Here is a 19,995-nt window from a genome sequence, read left to right as displayed (position 1 = left end):
TTGATTTTAATTATCAAGGGTTAGATCAATGGCTCAACCAACAAAAGAGGCAGCTCACATGGCAACTCCAGAAGATCAGGGGATGCATTGGGAAAAATATGATGAGGCTGTAGAATTTATAAGGCATCCCATGGCTGTATGATTTTTATTTTCTAATTTTTTGCTTATTGAATTTTTGTAATATTGTTAAATTTTTGCTGTTGTTAAAAGGAAATGCCACGTTGGGGAACGGATTTCGGAAAGCTTCCTCAAGAGTTTGAGGAGTGTGTACATTATTTCTTTTTTATTTTTTTATTTTATGTATTTTGATAACTTTTATAATTTTTCATTTTTTAAATCAATTCTCACACCTCTTCAGCCATTTGCATGACATTACATCTGTCACGTCTAATGACCATGAAGAATCTTTGAAGGCACAAGCTTTAAAAAAGAGATCTCGTGCAAAAAAAATTGAGCCTCGCCCAATTCCTTTGACAGCTCCAAGTTTGCATGATTTCAAAACGTTTTTTGTGATCACTATTGATTGTTAAAATAGGTGACATGATTATTCATATTGGAGACGACGAACTCATAAATACAGGTGTTGTTGTTACAGATCGTCCAGCATATCACACTCAAAGGTTTGATATTCGTTATGATCCATTTTTTTGACTATGTTAACAAATTCATAAACTTCATTAGGCATATATTCCCTGTTGGCTATAAATATAAACATAAATTTACATGCTTAAAGCATCCAACAATGAAACATTTATACTTATGTGAAATTCTTGATGGAGGCGAAAATCCTTTGTTCCGTGTCACGTGCTGTATGATTATTTATATGTTGATAAGTTAAAAATGAATCTTTTATCTCGTATATGTATTTTTTTAATTCTCAATTTCAAATTTGAAGTATGCGATGAATCAATCACATTCACTGAGACATCTTCTTCTGCATGCTTCTCTAAAATACTTCAAGAATTGCAAAAAACGAATCCAGTTAGGAGGCAAACTTTCGCAATTCAGGGAACAAGATGTTTTGGATTGACTGAACCAGGTTTGAAAGAAAGAAAAAAAATGTCAAAGAAAAATTCAAATTAATGCAAAAATTATTGAAAAGTGGAAAATTTTTGAAGCAGTTTATATTTTGATTTTGTATTTTGTTTGAAATTTGCAAATGAATGTAATCTTTCATATATATATATTTCATGTTTTATGTACTTTTTGCTGTTATTAAATAATTTGATAAATTAGTTGTGGTTGACATTTTGAAAGATCTTCCTGGCGTCGAATTGCTTACTCGGTACACAGGAACGGGAAAGAAATAACTTCATTTCATATTTATTAATAAATTTCTATCTGCATTTCTTATCAAATAATCTTCTATTTTATATTAAAAATGTGTTTATCTGAGTTTGCATTCTTCAGAGAAATACATTTCTTTTCGTTTTTAGCACTTTACAAAATAATGCAATAAAAATTGTTCATATTAACTCTTATTCTCTTCTTTTAATAAAGACGTCTCTAATTTGCATGTGTTGATTGATGATTTTGAAGATTCATTTTTTTGAATGAAGTAAAATATGAAGTATTGTTATCTGAAAAGATAATTTACTTATTTAGAAATAGTTTAAGTATAAATAGAAAAATTAAGATGATGCAGAAGTTGAAGTGTTAATTTGATAAGCGAATGGACTCTTTATAAATATCAAAGAAAACAACGTGTATCACTTGTAAAGTTCAAGGTCAGAATGTACTTTAGAATTATTTAAACATCAGAACTACATACAATTATCACAGAAGACTTCAACAAAAACAATTTATTTTTTTTAAAATTTGTTTTCCAATTTATAACGCAAATATTCATTAAGTTGATACAAATTCGCACTTAACCAACATTACTTACATCCAAAATAAATAAATATTCAAAAGGAGAAGAAAATCAGTGTAATGACTTTTCAGATGTTATGCTTATTTTGACATTGCCTGCTCAGCTTGATATCCTGCTCCGCTTCCACTCTTTTTTGTGTTGTAGTCGTCCTCGAAATACAGTGGGCTCTGCTCTTCAACCACAACCATCTTTTTCCCACTCTTTTTCTTGATCACCACAACCACACTTACAACAGCCAGAATTATGACAAACACTCCAAACATTCCTCCAATCAGCGACATATACAGAACTTTCTCTTTCTTCAGCTTCTCTTCATCAGGGTTGTCTTTCTTCGGGACAAAGTCAGGCACGCGAAGACACTCGCTCTCTTCTCCATCGCCAAAAGGCCCGTCCAAATAGAATCCAGCTTCGCACCCAGCAAATACACACTTCTCCTGCACAAACTTCCCTCCAACACATGGATGGCCATATAGTTTGTGCTCTGCTGAAACACGAGCAGGTTCCGAGCCGTTTACGGTCTCAAATGCAGTGCGTCTTGAGGATGACAAATGATTCCCTGTATTTTGTTTTTTCGAGAATTCAGCACGACGTTCCAACTGTTTAGGCCCTGTACATTTTTCAGTGTCTACCTGCACCTCCCAGTCAAAGCACTGGTTAAATATCGGAACAACTTTCTCAATCAGCTCTGTCACTCCTTCGTTTGTCCTATCATAAAGCGGTTGTGGAAACATATTCAGTGTTGTATCGACCTTGTTTAATTTGAACTCGAGCAGATCTTTTCCTGTCTGAATATCCTCTCCATCGTTTGCTTCTTCTGTTTTCTTCTTTTCCTCTTCCCACGTGTATATTCCATGCATAGTCCAAGATATGTCTGTAGTCTTCCTTTGGAAGTTGTAGTCCTTCATATCAATATTTACGCCCCATTCTGGATGATTTTTTGCTTGCTTCACAGTTGACTCTATCCCATCCAGTGAAAACACTGCACCTCCGGGGAATGCACTAACATCGTAATCTTTTTGTGCAACATGAGGATTTGAGCCAAGTCCCACAAACTTCGCTGCATGTGCCTCTTGCTGTCTCTTGACAAAGCATGCACAGGTCGATCCACAAAGTCCATCTGTAACGATCAGAAGGTTGCTTGGAGTAAAAATAGGCATCTTCTTATGGCCAGGATAGTTGGGCCAGTTTTTGATGGTTTCCAGAAAGACAGGTGGATCTGACATGTCCATCTCGTACTTCGGTGTATAATCTCGGTTATACTCTGATTCTGGAATATGAGTGGTGTCTCTGAATTTCAGCGTGTCTGTGTTTGTATACCAGGTGCGCCCTTTGAACTGCTTCCGAGTGTGTGGATCGATGTAAAGCACCTGTCCATCATCATCAGGAACTTTCGAGAGCTCCTCATTGAGCTTGCTGTGAACAAGACGATACTGCCCAAACCATGGATATGTAGATGGATGAAGAAACTGGTTCAGCTGCATCCCAAGCAGCACTGCACCTCCTCCATTTCCTCGTACGTCAATTACACAGCGCTCTGCTTTGTATTTCTCCACAAGATCTTTTATCCCATCTCCGAGAATTTGTCCGAACTGCTTTACGTCATCTGGATTAAATGAAATGATTCTGACATATCCAACTTTGTGTGCAGATGAATATCCAACAACAACGTTCGGGTCATCTACAAACACTTCCAAAGCATCTGTGGGAAGAAGGAAATCATTCTCCTTTCTTTTGTTGATACTGTTCCCAGAAGCATTGTTTGTTTGTAGTTTTGTCATTTGCATTTCTCTAAATTTTTCATTTGCTTCTCTCATAGTTTTGGCTCCGATCTCTTCACTTTCGTACAGAAAATCCAAAAATTTTTTCATTTCTCTTTCTCGAAGCTCTGAAAATGAAAATGATTTGCTGCTTTCATCGTTTTCTATTTTAGCTTTATCCGATCTCCTTGATTCATTGTCCGAATTTGTTTCTGCGATTTTGGGGCAAATAGAATCAAGCCCATTCATGCTTTGCCCAACAACAACCTTCCATGGAAATGCGATAACTTTTTTCTCTCCATCATCATCATATTCAACCCATATATTTTCTGCTTTGGGGATATCATACACTGCCGCATTTCTAATTGCAAACGCAGATTTTAACGCTTCGTTTAATCTCGCAACAGGATATTTAGAATATGGCACTTCATTCTCAGCGAAATTTGAAATCACTTCAGAAGCATCCTTCAAAGAATTTTCCCCTTCCAAGCCAATTCTCGTTATTTCTTTGTTTTCCAAATTTGGTTTGCCCGAATCGATGAAATTTTTTGTAACATTTTCATATGAATGCTTAATTGCGATTATGCGAAGAGGAGCTCCTTCACCCGCAGGAATTTGTGCAGTAAAGCTGTATGGAAGAACATATCTAAAATTCCTGTAACAAGGAGGGAAAAATAGCGTATGTGGATCTTTCAAGGCTTTCAAAGTATTAACTACTTGCATATAAATATCCATTGATTCTAAATTATCTTTTGGAATATCATCAAGACTTTGTGCCAAATTAATTTTTGTATTCTTATGAGGTTCCGGAGGATTAAGGTGCTGGTCAGAAAAGATATAATTGTTCAATATCATCTTCGCACGTTTGATGTCCTCATATGCTTCCTCTTTCTAAAACCCAAAAAAGCATCAAATCAAAAATAATTTATCTTCAACTCCAAACTGGAATAGAGTTCAAGCAGGTTTTAACTTCTGCAATCGTATGCAATGTATTATTGTCTAAATCGCACAAATCGCAAAATATAATAGAAAATTCAGCAAGAATAAGAGAAAATATCATCCAAAAAGTAAAAAGCTCACAGATCAAAGCCATACTTTAATTAGTTTTATTGTGAATAAAACAAATTTTCATTGAAAAATCTGCTTGTGAAGATATTAAAAATTATTGTTGATGAAGATACCTTTCAAGCATATATTTAAATTTTATTTGAAAATGTTAAAATTTATTAACGTATTTCCGTTTTTTCTCATTGTTCATTGGAATTGAAAGCATTCTTTTGCTTTTTATTAAATCATTCGTTCCCAAAAAATAAAATAAAATAAATAAAATTCAGTTTCGAACAGATGACGTTCATTTTTTTATGCAATATTTGTTTCAATATGATCAAATGTTTTATCTTTTTTCTTTTCTTTTCTTTTCTATTTTTTTTTTTTGTTCATTCATTCCAGAAACTTGATATTTCAAAAAAGCAAATTGTTTAACTAACAATTCGAATTTCCCCGTTTTATAAAGCATTCCTTTTTAATAACAAAAGATTCTTTTAATTTGTGAAGTGAAGAAATTTGACTATGAGAAAAACAAAATAAGAAAAAATTTGAGGTTATATTTCAGCTTAAAAATACAACTACGGTAGCTTTTCGAAAAAAAAAAAAAAAAAAAAAAAAAAAAAAAAAAAAAAAAAAAAAAAAGTAAAAAAAAAAGACATTCTGAACTGATAATTAAAAATTCAGTGACTTTTTATTAGAAAAATGCTCTGATCAAAAATTTTGAAAGCAATTTTAATTTCAACTTTTACAACGTATAATTTAAAAATATCAAAAGCCCTTTTAATCTTTTGATAACAAGAGATTTCTTGATAAAGCAATAAATAAAAACTCGTCGATATTTTCTAAACAATACATATTTTAAAAAATTGAATCATCCACATTTCAAAATCTTTAAAATAAGACTTTACAACATACAAAACGGAAAATACAAAACATTTCAAGTTCCAGAATGGTTGAAAAGTGGAGGAAGAACGTGTTCAGCTTTCATATTTTTTACCTCATTCGCGCACATATTCGTTTGATAAGTGATTTTGTCTGTTTCATTCGAATTTAATTCATTCATATGGGTGTCATTTGGAGATAAAGATCCAACCGATTGAGATTGATGAGAAGAAGAAGAAAGAAGTGTTTGAGGCAATTGACTTGTAAATTTCTGTTGCGCTAATGTGGAAGCAGGTTGCGAACTTGTCAAATAATTCGTTGAATGGTTTTTGTTGTTGTGTTCATTCAAATGGAGAAGCATTGAACTTCCTTTGACATTGTGAACTAATGTTTCTCTGCCAGAATTTGATGGAGTTACTTCTTCTTCTGCTGAACTCTTGATGCCCTTTGGCTTCAGCTTCAGAGGGGGCTGAGGAAGGAAATAGGAAGTGATGACACTGCCATCTATTTCTGGGGGATAAGGCTCTTCGATGTATCTCACAGAATCTTCGTTGGCTTGTGTCTTTTTCGCGTCAGTTGCTTTTTTCCTTGTTTGAGTCAATTTTTTATCTTTTCCATTGTCTGAAAGAGTCTGCTCTTTCCTGCTGTTTGAATGAGTCTTTGCTTTCCCATCATGCGGAGGAGGTAGAGGAAGAGGAGATGACGATGAAGGAAATGCCGACTCGCCAAAATGTTGGCTATGCGGAATTGGAGAAGAAAGCGGATCCCGAGGGGTGAAAAACATGTCTGATGATTTTGATCTTCCACCTCCAAGTAGAAGTTCTCCTTGAGTGTCAAACAGAAGAGGAATCGATGCAGATGACTGGGCAGAATGGTCAGAAGCTGATAAATACTTACTTCCACTCTGCTCGCTCTTACTTCTTTCTTCAAGGCGAATTGGCGAAAGTACTTTTCTTTCACTCTCATTTTTGTCTGAATTTGCTTTTTGTTGTTTCTCTTCAGAAATTGCTGAGAAATCGCTTTTGTGTTTTGTTGGTTCGAAAACAGTTTGTTTGAGCTTCCCGTAAATGAGATTCTTATCGTTCAATTCTTTGTTTTTATTTTTCGAATGGCCCAACGCGTTTCTTGCTTCTTCGCTTGCACTTTCCTTCTTCTTTTGTTCTGCTCTTTTTCGTCGAGAATTCAGTTCCTGTTCAAACATTTCTGCTTCGATATTTTTGATGTACTGTTCTTTTGTTTCGATGAATCCATCTTCTCCGATGACAGCAAAAACATCTTTATCTACTTTGCTACCCCTAATGATTCCATCATTTGTTTCAGTCAGAATCTCATTCTTTTTATCTTCCTTTTGTCTTCCTTTGCTTTTCTCATCTTTTGTGATTTCCTCAAAATCTTTGCTGCTTTCTCTTTCAATTTTTGATGTTTCAAGTTTTCTTTCTTTCGGCAAGCTTTTTGCTCTTTCTGCAGATTTCTCCTTGTTTTGCTTTTGTTCTTCATTTGCAACAGTTTTTGGAGAGATGTTTTGTTGCTTCTGCACAAAAAGTTCAGAAGACTCGAGTTGAGGGAAAAGAGTGGTTGATAGAGCAGTTGTGGGGGTTTTGTGAGATGGTACTAAAGAAGAAAAAGAAGAAGGTGATGTGAACGAAAGGGAGGAGGAAGAGGAAGTCAACTGAAGATGAGGTGGAGAAGGGAGCATATTTGAAGATGACAAAGGAGAATTTAAAGACGCTGGAAGAGTTTTTGATAGCTCTTCATCTTTAGAGTTGGGCATCTGTTTATTTTCCTTGTTTTCTTCAGATGGAAGAGGTAGTGATGGAATTAAAATGCTCGACTTAACAGCTGAAGAAAGTGGGCTTTTTGGTGTTGCAGTTGCAGAAATTGGGGATGTGGGTGAAAGAGTTAGTGAAGACGTGTGGCGAATTGAAGGTGGAGATAATCTAACTGATGAAGAATTGAAAAATGATGCTGATTGATTTAGTGGTTTTTGTGTCGAAAAAGCATAAGTCACTTCTTTTGCAATATCTCCATCGTCGTTAAACAGAATGCTGCGGCTGGAGATTGCCCTATTTTCGTGACTGCCAACACGCTCTCTTTTATTTTCATCGGTCAATTCTAATTTTCTTCTTCGCTTCTTTTGACTTCGCTGCTCCGTTGTTCGCATAAGTTTGATTAGCGGCTCTGTTTTCTGTTGAGATGAAGATTGCACATCTTTCCCTTCTTCATTCTTGCTGCCTTTAATAGAAAGCATCATCGCATTTTTATCTTCATCATCTTCTTTTTCAAAAGCATCGAATGCATCTTCATCCATTCTATCCGTCCATCCTTCCATTTTCTGGTTATTCGCCTTCTCTTCTCCATTCTCTCTGTCATCTGCTTTAACCATCACCAACCTTCTGACTTCAACATCTCCATCATCTTCATCTCTCCAATGCAAATGGTTGTTGGATGTATCTTTTTCTGACTCCAAAAAGACAGCACTCCCAGCTGTTGCATTCAACCACTCATTTGCCTCCTCTCTCGCTTTTTCGCTTCTTCTGATCTCTTTTATAACCTTCATGACATCTGCATCTGCATTTGCTGATGTGGATAATGGAGATTTTTTGCGTGTGGTCGAAAAAGTGTTATTAAACGATGTTTCGTTCATTTCTTTTTCTTTTCCACTTTTGCTTTCTTGTCTCCTTTCTTTTCCTGATTCTTCTAAAGCATAACTCTTCTCAATCACATTCCGGCTATTTCCACTGCCTTCTTCAGGATTCACCAGCAAGCAAGCTGCAGACAACACACGCTGGATGTTCCGCATTCGCTCAGCCTCAATCATGTTCTTCACTGCCCGCAGTTTCTCCTCCTGCTCCTTTTGGCGCGTTGACATCGTCCCTTTCACAATCCATTTCTGCAGTCGGTGCATCGGAATCTTTTTGATTGGGCTTTTAGACATCCGCAGAGAAGAGGAAGAAAAGCCCAATGATAATCTGCCTCCTGAAGATGCTGAAGGAGACAATCCAAACTGCAGCTTTTGATCGAAATCCTGCGAATCATTTTGCTCTTCATTCAATTTGTCTGAATCCTTTTCGGAATCACCTCCAAAATCATCCTCATCGTATTTGATTCCCTCACTAATTCTTCGCTTCATCTCTTTTCCTTTCAACTTCACAGTCAGCATCGTCCAATTGTTCATTGCCCTTTCGCGTTTTAGCTCCTGCTCTCTTCCAACACCAGCCGTCAACTCAATCAACTGCCCCATCGTCTGCCTATCTTTGATGGCATCTTCACTTTCCTTGTTTTCAGCATTCAATCCGTCTGCATTTTGTGCTGACGAGAAATCTCTCTCAACCACTTTCCCTTGTTTTGAATCATATCCTTCGTTCTTCTTTTGCTTCGCACTCAAAATACGAGCAGCGATTTCTTTTGCTTTAAGCTCTTCGTATTCTTTCTTCCTTTTTTCCATCTCTTCCTCTTCAGCTTTTATAGCCCTCATTCTTTTGAGTAGTTCTGCCTCTTTTCGTTCTGCTTCTTGCTTTTCTCTTTCTCTTTCTTTTCTTAACTCTTCAATCAGCTTTTTCTGTTCTTCTATTTCAGAATTGTCAGATGAAGTCCCATTGTTTGCCTGACCTTTCCCTTCTGACTCTCCATTTCCCTCTCTCAAATGTGTAGCTTTTTTGAGTTCTTCTTTCAGATTTGCCATTTCTTCTTCTCTTCTTTGAGTCATTTCCTCGCTCTGCTCCAGTTTGTTTCTCAGCTCTTGGATAATCTGTTGTAATTCATTCTCTTTCTTCTCCATCTCCTCTCTTTGTTCCCTTTCTCTGACTGCCTCTTCGTTTGCATCAGCTGCATTCACTTCAGCCAGTCGCAGCTTTTCCTGCATTTCTTCAAGCATTTTCTCTCTTTCAATTTCTGCAATGTTTGCTTCGTCGGATTTCAATCTGCGCAGCTCTTCTTTTGCTCCTTCAGCGTCTTTCTGGGCTTCGTTCAACTGCTCTTTCAGCAAAATGTTCTCATTCAAGTCTCTTTCAATCGCATCGTTCAGCATCTTGTTCTCTTTTGTCAGCTCTTCTTCTTTCTGTTTCCATCTCATTTCCATCAGCTCCTTTTCGCTGGTTGCATCGTTCTTTTGTTGCTATAAAATAAACGAAAATAAAAAAAGAATTTGTCAATTTCAATCTCTCTCTCTTTTCAGATTGTCACACTTTCAGTGCAAGTTCTAATTTTCGTTTCTCAATGTTGCTTTGCGTTTTGATTTTCTCAATTTCCAAAAGTAAGCGATTGATTTCTGCTTCATCCTCCTTTTGGTGCCCATTGTTTTCAGATTGCAACACTTTATCAATCCAATCTTCAGGATTAAAAAGTGTTTGAGAATCAGGGATGAAACTATCTCCTAAAAGACTTTTTTGGTATAACTGCAAAAGCCAAGATGGTTAAAAAGAAATCGAATAAAAAACTTCCATTTACCTGTTCTCTCAGCCTTGCCATTTCTTTCAAATATAAAGCCCTCTGCTCGGCAAGCAATCTGTCTCTTCGCATTAGTTGATTTTTTAAAATATCATTTTGAGATTCCACCCGATGAAGCGTCTCCATAATTTCCTTTTGGATAAGTATTTCAAGTAAAAGTCTTTAAAATTTATCGCACTTTTCTCAAACCTCTTGTCTTGATAACAATTTTTCTTCAATTCTAACATCTTTCACAACTTCCTGGCCTTCTGTTGATGTCAAGAACGTATTTGTACCCTTTGATTTATTCAAGCTTTCAGGATCAGAAATAGTATCAGAATGGAAAGAATCAATAATAAAATCAGCAAATTGAATTATTGCAGCTTGTGATTCATTTTGTGCATCAACAATCTTTTTGAAGTTATGCAGGTGCAATAGCAAATAAAGAAAAAAAAATGATGCTCTTTTTGAATATTAATAAAAAAAGCTATACATGTGAATGCTGTAGTTTTTCAAATTCTGTTTTTGTTGCAAGATTTGTGTAGTATTCCTGAATCTGTTTTTGAAATCTCCACAATCCCTTTTGTACAGTATTTTTGATGCTTTCCTCATTTATAAATTTCCCTGAGGAAGCTAGAGCATCCGTCATTTTGAGGTTTTGCACGAAAAAGACTTTATTACATTCATGAAACATCAATTCTTTGTTTATGTGTTGTTTCATAATATAAGTGAAAATATATTAACGAAAATTTCAAATGAAGCATTTTTCATTAACTTCTGATCAATATCCCCGTCATATTTTTTTAAAGTTTCGTTTTTTCAACAGTTGTTTTTATTTCTCTTTTAAAAGTTGTTTAAGAGTTTTGTTATAAATTGCCCGAGCTAATTGTATGGATAGTTTGCTCACACCAAGATCGCCAAGCTCTATTCAAACAACTAGAAGCAGAATAAATTCAACTCCAAGATCTCAAACTGGGAAAGCAACATTTACCGATGTCAAACGTCGTGCAATGACCAAAGTAAATGCTTTGCTTGCGTTTGAAGGAGGATTTAAACGAGCTAGAAATGCAGGTTTGAATTAAATTAACATGAATTTCAATATTTTTTTAAAATTATTTTTTTGTTGAATATTTACAATTTTTTAGATTCTTTACTGGTATTAGGAGAAGCTTCTGATTTTACAGTTGATTTTGAAAATGCATTTCATCCTGTTCATGATGTATTTGAAGAACTTGATCACCAATACACCGACCCAACTCAAGCAAGTAATTCGCAATCTTCTGAATTCGCGCAATTAAGTTATTTCGAAGAACATCAGGAAGAACATGAAGCAAAGTTCAAACAGCTTTTGAGAGATGTTGATTCTTTACTTATTTCTTCTGGGGCTGGAAATGGGCAAGGATTGCAAGATGCTGTTGAACGTTTCAGTCTGGGCACCAAAGAAAAACCGAGCAATTTTTCCTCAACAAAAAATAAAGCGGGTGTTGGAGCAGCTCATCATTCGTTAACTGCAAAGGACGGTGACCCAATACGTTCAGGCGCATCACGGAAAAATCTCTCATATGAAACTCCTTGGAGGCAGGGCATGAAGCGAACATCGACTTTGTCACCAAGCACAATGACGCAAAAAGTCCCTTTCGAAAAAAAGCGGAGGAACAAGTTGGATGATGAAATATACGAACTGAAGCGGCAGATGGAGGATGTTGCACTTCGTCGCAGTCGTCAAGGCATTAATAGAGTGGAAGAGCGAAGCATTCATCGCAGAAATAGCAGCGGTGCATCGGATGGAGAGACGCGTGGAGGCGACGCAGATGATGGTCGCGACGATTGGGGAAGCTCTAGCCGAAGGAACAACAAAAAGCACGGACAGAATAAGAAGAAGGGGTTTTATCTGCGACTTGATACAGAAAAAGAGAAGATATACGAAGGACCTGCAGAAGATGTGATGGAGCGTCTGGTGTTGAGAACACAGCGAGAGATGGAAGTGGGAGAGTCTCCGATCCAACAGATGGAAGGATACACAGCCAGATATCGCTACAACATGACATCTCGACAGCCTCTCTCATTGACTGTTGGAGGAAGCGGAAGCGAAGACGAAGACGCTGTTGGACTTGAGCAGGGCAGTGACGATGGTAACGACAGATTCACTTCATCTGCGCTGAGTGGAATAGCGGGACGAGGAAAGGAAAGCAGCGCTTTCAGAGAGGAAGATCTGGATGGTACAGAAAGCGAAGGGGAAAGTGCAACGCAGATGGTGATGCGGGGGAGCCAACGCCCATCTCACTCATCTCGCTCTCAGTTTGCACCATCAGCATATACGGTGCCTGCCTCTTCCATTTCTTCTCGTCCTCGTTCGTCTGCCATGTCATCTCGCCTCTCATCAGCCACTTCGTCTTCGGTTCCATCCATTTTTGCATTCACTCGCCCAGCCCTGTCTTCTTCTGAATATGCGCCTCTATCTTCTCAATCACGCAGCCCTCAGCCAAGAAGGTCTCGCCCGTCGAGTGTGTATGGCAGCATGAAGCCAGCTGCAAGTTCTGATTCCAGCTATAATTCCTCTCTTTTGTCGTCTCCTCCTTCTGTCAGGCCAAAAACATCATCTGCTGGTTTTTACGACTCGTCTCGGAAATATTCATTTGCTTCTCCTTCTTCTGGCAGCACTTCTTCTCGACTGCTCAATTCCGCCTCTTCAAAAACACGTCCATCCACTTTCAGATCATACAACAGGCCTTCCTCAGCCTCCACCTCATTCACCCCATCGTCTGTGACATCCACACACACATTCCCACTTCGATCACCACCTCTTCTCCATTCTGTCTATCTTCCTCCATCGCCTCTTGGGCCATCAGCTCTTTCATCGTCTTCGTCTCGTTCTTCGCAATCTGCCTCTTCCTCTGCCTCGCCCAAGCTCTCCTTCTCAACCACTTCGCCTGCTGACCCTCGCCTCATCACCCCACTCACAGTCCTCTCTGAACAGTCGCTGGCTGCCCACCGTGTGCACATGGAGGAGGTCAGAGAGCGCTATGAGAACAGCCTCTACGAGCAGCAGCAGCGTCAGTTCTCGTTTCTGCGCGAGGAGCTGGCGAAGGACGCATCACGGCCGCGCCCTGGGCAGTACAGAACGACACACAAATTGAAGGCGGGTGCGCAGCGGATGCTGATTGTGGTGCATCTGCTGGCGAGGCTATCGGTGCTTGCAGACGCGCTTGCTGAAGACAGGGGAAGGAGAAAGCTGCTGGCGCTGATAGAAGCTGAAAAGGAGAGGCAGAGAAGAGAAAGAATTGCAATCGAAATGAAGAAAAGGAGAAGGCAAATGGTTATGTCATTTGAAACTCTGTCACGGTATGTGGATGAGCAGAAGATGATTAGATGTTAATAAAATATGTTATGTTCAACGAATATTTTTTGGTTATATGGATTGACTATTTGTAGATACCTAATTTCGGTTTTTTGATACTGCTTAAACTCTTTTGCATTGCTTATCTTTGATTTTTATTTGTTATTCACATTTTTATTTCAAATTTCAAATTTCAAATTTTGAAATGCTTGTCTATCTATTTTAGTTCGCTTGGGAGATTTGTTCTGCACTTCCGCACAAAATGTCGTCTTGGGTATTTGTCTTCTATTCGTCGCTGCTTAGTTCAGACACGCGTTCAAATGCTGTTTGTGATAAGAGTATCACAATACAGACAGTTGAGTATGAACGATGATGCTTTTGAATTTAACAGATTAAACAACTTTCTTATTAATTAATATTGTTATTTATTCAAATGTTATTCAGTAATCAATGGACAGAGAAAAGTGGCCTCATTCATTCAATGTTTGTCACACAGGATGAAAGCAATAGATTTGATGGTATATATTATTTTTTCACTAATATTAACGATGATTTATTTTATCTTCTTTTTGTATTATCTTTCTTCTTCCTCTTTTCTTTTCTCCCTCTTTATCTGTAGTGGCGTTATGAAGAGGCAGTTCTTCTTCGCCACCATCCATCCAAATGGGGCGATCCGCTGAAGTACAAGCGCTTCCGCTTCACTTCGAAGGATGCTGAGATGCCGCTGACGTCGACAGCAGCCGAAGATCCCGACGAGAAAGCGCACCAAGTGCTTGTTGAGAAGTACGGGAAGCAGATTGTTGATCCGCGCTCGGAGGAAGCGAGGAATGCGCTGGACGAGTGGAGCGTGATCAACGAGGTGGAGGAGGAGAGTGAAGTGGAGGAGGAGAAGAGCGAAGAAGGAGAGAATGCGGACAAGAACAGCAAGAATGAAGCAGACAACACAAAACAGAATGAGCAAGGCAAAGACGGAGTTGAAGAGCCGACCAACGGATCAGCCAAAGAAGGCGCACCTGTTCAAGAGACAAAGCCAAAAAAGAATTTCACAAAGCAAAAATCGTTACGCGATATAAGCAGCATCGATGTTATTTCAGTAGTTGAAGAATTTCTTGCTGTTTTTGGGTCCAAATTGCAGCCTGCCAAGTCCAACAGCAACGCCGCTTCATCTTCCACTACCCATCTGCCAGCTGTCTTGTCAAAGTCCACATCCTCATCCAGTTTGCAACATCACCCTGGTCTTTCGAGGCAGAGCTCAACGTCATCTTTGTCTCATGCGCTGACAAGGCAGAGCTCTTCTTCTTCTCTTCTCGAATCGGATTTGTCTTCGGTCTCTTCGTCATCTTCAGCAAACCCTCTTCTGAACTTCTCTCTCAACCTTAGCGGAATCAATATCTTCAGCAAAGGAAATGCAACTGACCGCAACGCTTCTGGAAATGTCACGTCCCGCTCGGCAAATGCGACATCCCGCAGTGCGAGAGGCAGACGAGAAGGGACAGGCGGAGCAGCCAATCCTCCACCGAGTCTTGTGCCAGAAACGATCCGCTATTCGATCATCCGAAACAAGTTGACTGAGCTTAGGAAGAGACACTACCAGCTGACGTATCCCAAAGCGCAGAAGAGGAAGGACGAGCTGCTTGGGTTTGGTTCAGGAAAGAGAGATATGTTTGAAACAGATGTGCCCGGATTCGGAACAGACAATGCAGCTTCTTCTGCTTCGTTGAATGCTGCCCAATTTGACAGGTCACGTTCAGGCGATTATTCAAAGCGAAAGATAGCAAAGGATGTGATTATTTTCCCGCTTTTTACGCTGCTGAGATATGAGATACGCGATATGGTGGTTGAAGGAATGAAGAAGGCTATTGAAGATGAGCAGAATGCGAATTCGAGGTGGGGAAGGAGATGAATAGAGAGAAGGTTGCTGTTCTTTTTCATTTTGTGTTTTATTGTTGGGTGTAAATCCTTATCCTATTCCACTAACAATTTCATCAAAGACCTTTCAAAGAAAGTTTTGTTTGCTTTGAAAATATGGAGATTTTCCTTTTCATTTCCTTAATATGCTCTTTTGTCATTTTCAGTTCTTCTTCTTTTTTTTTTTTTTTGAATCACCACTATCTTTCAAAAACACCTTTGAAATATTTTACAATTTTGAAAAAAATAGATCACTCATAGATAAATAAAAACTTTATTTACATGATAAAAATCGAAAAGACAGAAAACAATTAAATATATACAATGTGAAAAACTTTGAATAAAAAATATACAAAAAATAATCAAAACATACGAAAAATCTATCAACATAAAAATGTTTCTAACTCAATTCAAGTTTAAACATAATTTCTAACAACAAAAAAAATTTTTTTATGAAGCGAAGCGGATAAGACATTTTAAAACATTATTCACAGATGCATCCATTGTCTCATTGCCGCAATAATTTCTGTATCACGATGAACGTATGTGTAACCTTTCCCCGAATAAGGTCTTGCATTTGGATTGTAAGCCTTTGTGTATGTCTTTGTTTTGCAACCATCACATGTCACTTTGCATTGACGACAATCAGATTGTCCATCTGGGATACTTGCAACACCGTTATCAAAATAGTAAGAAGAAAGCACCATTCTAATTGGCCAATCATTATCATTATCGCGAACTTCATAAGGATCGAGGAAGAGTTTCTTTTCATAATTTCTGTGATTATCAGGTGAACATCCCTTAACAAGAACACATCCTTTATCGTGCATGTCTCTTGATGATGAACCTGGATTTTGTTGATCATGATCGTCGTTTTGAATAACCTTACGCTTGTTATCTAATGTTCCATTATCGTTAAATGGTTCATTTGGATAGCCACTCCACCAAATTCTAACTTTTGAAATATCAGATTCGCTCAATCCAACAGCTTTCATTTCTCTTGTGAGGCCAACGGTGTAAGAGTAATCAGAATCTTGAACAAGAAGCCATGATTCTCCACCAGTTAAAACTTCGAGCCATGTGAACCAATCATCCGGAATATTTCCTCCCAGACGAGCCTTGAATTTTGCGAAAATAGCTGCTAAATCTTTTGGATGAATATGTTTTGCTGCGTCAATTCTGAAACCTGTGAATCCAATGGACAATAAATCAACAAAGAAATCAGCAATCCTTTGTCTAACGTAATCAGTTCCAGTGTTCAAATCAGCTAATCCCACAAGCCATCCAGTGTTGAGGATGTTTGGATCAGTCCATGAATTAATTCCTTTATCGCAATGGAAATCCATTGGTCCGTATGGAACACCTGGATATTCAAGTGCATTATTTGGTCTTCCGTTATAATCATTGATTTCATAAGTGTATGAATGAGTGTAAAATGGAGATAAATTCTCTCCTGCTGATGAATTCTTTGCTGGCCAATGCACACATCCAGCTCCTGGATTTCTGTGTTCTTGAGCATCGTTTCCTCCTCCAGTCATATGATTCACAACCGCATCAGCGTAAACGCGAAGACCATAAGAACGGCAAACTTTAATTGTTTGACGAAGCTGAGATCTTGAACCCATTCTTCCTTGAAGACGATATGACACCGGTTGATACATGAAATACCATGGATTGAGCTCATTGTCCATTGGTTGTAGAGACATCAACTGTTCTTGATGTGGGAATAACTTTACTCCAAGATATCCTGCATCCGCAATAAATTTGCATTCTTGAGCAATATCTGCATCAGGCCATCCAAATAATTCAACGATTGCTCCTTTTTGTCCATTGCGATAATCTCCACTTCTTGGTCTTAAAGGTTGGACATTCCACAAGAAATCAATCTCATCTAACTCCAATCTTTCACCAGATCTTGCAGTCACGATGACCTTCAGTGAGTTCTTGTATGATGTATCATATTTCTTTGAAGGACTTGATTGAATTTGACCGTCAAAATAATAATAAAGAAGCATTGGATTTTTGGTTTTTGTGTAAATTGTGACAGTGCACTCAGTGTGATCAGCGTTGTATTGCAGTTGGGGATAACCCTGTAAAACGCTCATATCTTGGAAACCTGCATGCCACTTTGAATGGTTTCTTGGCGGTGTGTTCCATAAGTTATCCTTCCATTTTTCATTCATGTTTCCTTCATTTCCTGTGCATGACAAAGTTGGATTAAGATCGCATCCAGGAAGATCTTTTCTTGATTTTTTCATAACCATTGGGGAACGGATTGCAACAAGAGGTACAACAACTGCAATAGTTGCAAGTATCGCAGCAAAAGATACTGCAAAAATCTTTCTCAAAGTGAATTTTTGTGACATCATCGGGGAAACTGTATTATCAATTGTTTTCTTATATTAGGCTATCAAAAAACACAAATTTTCCCATTAATCATGTGTTTCGGAAGATATTGATTCATCCGTTTAAGAATAAAAAATCAATGAAATGAATCGAATATTGTTTGAATTTTTTCTCCTCGCTATTTAAATTCAATGTTAATAAAAAACACTTCGATCTTCCAGTTTTTTTTTTTTTTTTTTTTTTTTTTTTTTTTTTTTTTTTTTTTTTTTTTTTTTTTTTTCGAAAAATGATTCACAAACTTCCTAATTGAAATTTTCTGTTAATAAATTCAAACTCAGAATATTTAAACTTGCATCCAATTATAATAAAGTGCAAATGCAGAGAGTGTAAAATTCGTTAAAAAACGATCTTCAAATTGGATGCAAAGCACTAAATATCCGTGGTAAAAGGTTTTGAAAAAATAAGCCTTACCCACAAAGTAAATTCCAAGAAATTCAAATGCAAATATCAGGTCAGAGAAAAAATAAGTTCTATACGAAGTTAAAATCTAAAAAGTGTAAACAGATAAATTAAATAAAAAAGGTACAACCAAAAGATAATGAACTCTATTTAATTAACACATTTTCATCAACAAATAAAATTGCGAGGAAATCAACGTGAGTGAACCAACTCTGTCGTCAGCCTCTTCGCAAAATAGATAATAAGCTAAAAAAAATTTACAGAAAGTTCATGAAATGTGTTAATAAGTTTCGGGCAACACTTTTCTCCTCTTCGAAATCCTTTTCCTCAAAATAATCATTAAAACCATCTTTTTTTTCAAATTTTAGTCTCTGGAGATGACATCAAGAATTGTGTTGACTGTTTTTTCTTCTTTCAAAATCTTAAAGTGGCCCACGTTTTCCACGAGGACAGAAGTGACTGGCTCAGCCTGCTGGTTTTTCCAGCGGAGAGGAGCTGCAATTAGCAAATAAACAGACATTCACAATCACAAAACATTTCAAAAAGAAATGTGGCGAGGAACAACAAAGTGTAATGAAATAACATAAATAGAAAATAATAGCAATTTTATGGGGGAAGAAAAACTAATAACAATTACACACCCATCAAAGACTCAATTGGCACAGTTCCATCTCCATCACCCACCAAAGTGGTCTTGCTTTCAGTTTGCCACCACGAATCAGCTGGTCCATCGATTTGTATCTCGCGCAATGTTTTCTGGCCATTCGAATATAAAATGTATGTTGGAACTTGTGGTGGATCTATCTGATTCACGTGGTTCATTGTGCTTCTGACTCCCGCAAGAACTTCACTTCGGTTTGAGGAAATCCAAGTCTGAGTCATATTTCCCATTGTGATAACCATGTTTGCTTTTGGAATCCGCGCAAGAACTGTGTCACTCGAATATGCATTGAAGTTTGGCAGCATCCAAAATATTCCTCCCAATGTTTGTGAAATCTTGTGGATAAATTTTGATGGAATGGGAATAGACCCCCACTTGTGTAGTGATGCCAGATGTGCATATGCCTCGAATGAGCCTCCATAAGGCCCGCTAATCGAAATGAATGATGCAACATACCTCTTCCTCCATCCTTCTGGTACATAGTTCCGCAAAAACTGTTGGATAAATGTGCATCCCATGCTATGTCCAACAAGATGAACTTTTTTGCCCGGATTTAAAGAAGCAGCTTTTTCAACCAAAGCCTTCAGCTTTTCGCACATTCCGTTTGTCATAATTTGCTTTGCATTTGCGAGTCTCCAATCAAACTTAAAATTACAATTATTAACAGTATATATAATAAAAATTGTTTCTTTAAAATAAATTTTCATTAAAAATTCAATAAGCACACAGGTGCCCCAAAAACGTTCTTTCCAATTTTATAGCCAGTTTGCTCCATCGCTGTCAAAATGACGTTGTAGTAACCGGAAATGTTCTTTGCCAATGAATCAAGATATCTTACACCCTATTTTGATTTGTTTTAAAGAATGTTTTCTTTCAAAGAAAAAACAAAATTAAAGTACCTCAACTCCTCCATAATCAATGGGCCTTGTAGAAAGATCTGGTTGGGATGTATATGTGTCGGAGTTAACATCATATACAGGTGTTAATTGGCGAATCCACTCTTCATATTTTCCAGGAAGTGCACGAGAAACATCAAGCCAAAGGGGCTTCCATTTTGATTCATTTTTAAGGGTGTATTCAACTCTGCTTCCTCCAAGTCCTATTTGAAGAAAAATACTCTATTCAAAATCTCAAAAATCAATATCAAACCAGGAATAAGAATCACTGGATCAAGATCTTTTCTTGGGGCGTACTTGCCAGTAAAACTAAGATCTTCTGGTTCGTCTGATATTATACCGTCAAAAAGGGAGTAAGCAATTCCAAAAAGAAACAACAGCTTCATTGAAAACAAACTTATGGT

General features: G+C 37.6%; 6 protein-coding genes across 6 annotated transcripts; 2 read left to right on the top strand and 4 right to left on the bottom strand.

The window, feature by feature from the left end:
* The first annotated feature begins 22 nt into the window (after positions 1 to 22).
* On the top strand, positions 23 to 1,475 carry MONOS_6746 (putative F/Y-rich N-terminus). The gene is made up of 7 exons (XM_067877002.1): positions 23 to 136; positions 211 to 263; positions 359 to 483; positions 536 to 620; positions 682 to 809; positions 896 to 1,039; positions 1,237 to 1,475. Exons 1-7 carry the CDS (start codon positions 29 to 31, stop codon positions 1,308 to 1,310), a joined length of 717 nt encoding a protein of 238 aa, XP_067733202.1. The 5' UTR covers positions 23 to 28; the 3' UTR covers positions 1,311 to 1,475.
* A 14-nt stretch (positions 1,476 to 1,489) lies between these two features.
* Positions 1,490 to 4,712, bottom strand: MONOS_6745 (uncharacterized protein). Its single transcript, XM_067877001.1, has 2 exons — positions 4,574 to 4,712; positions 1,490 to 4,521 (listed from the first exon to the last, which is right to left on the bottom strand). The coding sequence occupies exons 1-2, from the start codon at positions 4,688 to 4,690 to the stop codon at positions 1,954 to 1,956; spliced, it is 2,685 nt and encodes an 894-aa protein (XP_067733201.1). The 5' UTR covers positions 4,691 to 4,712; the 3' UTR covers positions 1,490 to 1,953.
* A 653-nt stretch (positions 4,713 to 5,365) lies between these two features.
* MONOS_6744 (uncharacterized protein) lies at positions 5,366 to 10,633 on the bottom strand (the record flags this gene model as incomplete). Its single annotated transcript, XM_067877000.1, has 5 exons — positions 5,366 to 9,673; positions 9,744 to 9,953; positions 10,006 to 10,137; positions 10,195 to 10,395; positions 10,478 to 10,633. The coding sequence occupies 5 exons, from the start codon at positions 10,631 to 10,633 to the stop codon at positions 5,615 to 5,617; spliced, it is 4,758 nt and encodes a 1,585-aa protein (XP_067733200.1). The 3' UTR covers positions 5,366 to 5,614.
* A 241-nt stretch (positions 10,634 to 10,874) lies between these two features.
* On the top strand, positions 10,875 to 15,224 carry MONOS_6743 (uncharacterized protein; the record flags this gene model as incomplete). Its single annotated transcript, XM_067876999.1, has 5 exons — positions 10,875 to 11,055; positions 11,130 to 13,326; positions 13,548 to 13,681; positions 13,766 to 13,839; positions 13,941 to 15,224. 5 exons carry the CDS (start codon positions 10,875 to 10,877, stop codon positions 15,222 to 15,224), a joined length of 3,870 nt encoding a protein of 1,289 aa, XP_067733199.1.
* Positions 15,225 to 15,405: 181 nt separating this feature from the next.
* MONOS_6742 (alpha amylase) lies at positions 15,406 to 17,639 on the bottom strand. Its single transcript, XM_067876998.1, has one exon. The coding sequence runs from the start codon at positions 17,596 to 17,598 to the stop codon at positions 15,718 to 15,720; it is 1,881 nt and encodes a 626-aa protein (XP_067733198.1). The 5' UTR covers positions 17,599 to 17,639; the 3' UTR covers positions 15,406 to 15,717.
* Positions 17,640 to 17,796: 157 nt separating this feature from the next.
* On the bottom strand, positions 17,797 to 19,990 carry MONOS_6741 (putative lysophospholipase III). Its single transcript, XM_067876997.1, has 5 exons — positions 19,845 to 19,990; positions 19,595 to 19,794; positions 19,423 to 19,536; positions 18,676 to 19,339; positions 17,797 to 18,529 (listed from the first exon to the last, which is right to left on the bottom strand). Exons 1-5 carry the CDS (start codon positions 19,975 to 19,977, stop codon positions 18,399 to 18,401), a joined length of 1,242 nt encoding a protein of 413 aa, XP_067733197.1. The 5' UTR covers positions 19,978 to 19,990; the 3' UTR covers positions 17,797 to 18,398.
* Positions 19,991 to 19,995: the final 5 nt, after the last annotated feature.

Source organism: Monocercomonoides exilis, assembly GCF_001643675.1.
Source record: "Monocercomonoides exilis strain PA203 chromosome Unknown scaffold7-2047599, whole genome shotgun sequence".
Taxonomy (NCBI): Eukaryota; Preaxostyla; order Oxymonadida; family Polymastigidae; genus Monocercomonoides; species Monocercomonoides exilis.
Note: the sequence above shows the minus strand (reverse complement) of the source record. Positions and strands in the feature narration are given on the sequence as shown.

Excerpts from the sequence above, each read along its gene's own strand:
- MONOS_6746 (XM_067877002.1), top strand. The coding sequence starts at position 29 with ATGGCTCAACCAACAAAAGAGGCAGCTCACATGGCAACTCCAGAAGAT. Across the intron at positions 810-895 it reads TTTGTTCCGTGTCACGTGCT|TATGCGATGAATCAATCACA; the intron begins GTATGATTATTT and ends TCAAATTTGAAG. Across the intron at positions 1,040-1,236 it reads TTTTGGATTGACTGAACCAG|TTGTGGTTGACATTTTGAAA; the intron begins GTTTGAAAGAAA and ends TTGATAAATTAG.
- MONOS_6745 (XM_067877001.1), bottom strand. The coding sequence starts at position 4,690 with ATGATATTTTCTCTTATTCTTGCTGAATTTTCTATTATATTTTGCGAT. Across the intron at positions 4,522-4,573 it reads CCTGCTTGAACTCTATTCCA|AAAGAGGAAGCATATGAGGA; the intron begins GTTTGGAGTTGA and ends TTTGGGTTTTAG.
- MONOS_6742 (XM_067876998.1), bottom strand. The coding sequence starts at position 17,598 with ATGATGTCACAAAAATTCACTTTGAGAAAGATTTTTGCAGTATCTTTT.
- MONOS_6741 (XM_067876997.1), bottom strand. The coding sequence starts at position 19,977 with ATGAAGCTGTTGTTTCTTTTTGGAATTGCTTACTCCCTTTTTGACGGT. Across the intron at positions 19,795-19,844 it reads TCCAGTGATTCTTATTCCTG|GACTTGGAGGAAGCAGAGTT; the intron begins GTTTGATATTGA and ends TTCTTCAAATAG. Across the intron at positions 18,530-18,675 it reads GCCAATTGAGTCTTTGATGG|CTCCTCTCCGCTGGAAAAAC; the intron begins GTGTGTAATTGT and ends TGCTAATTGCAG.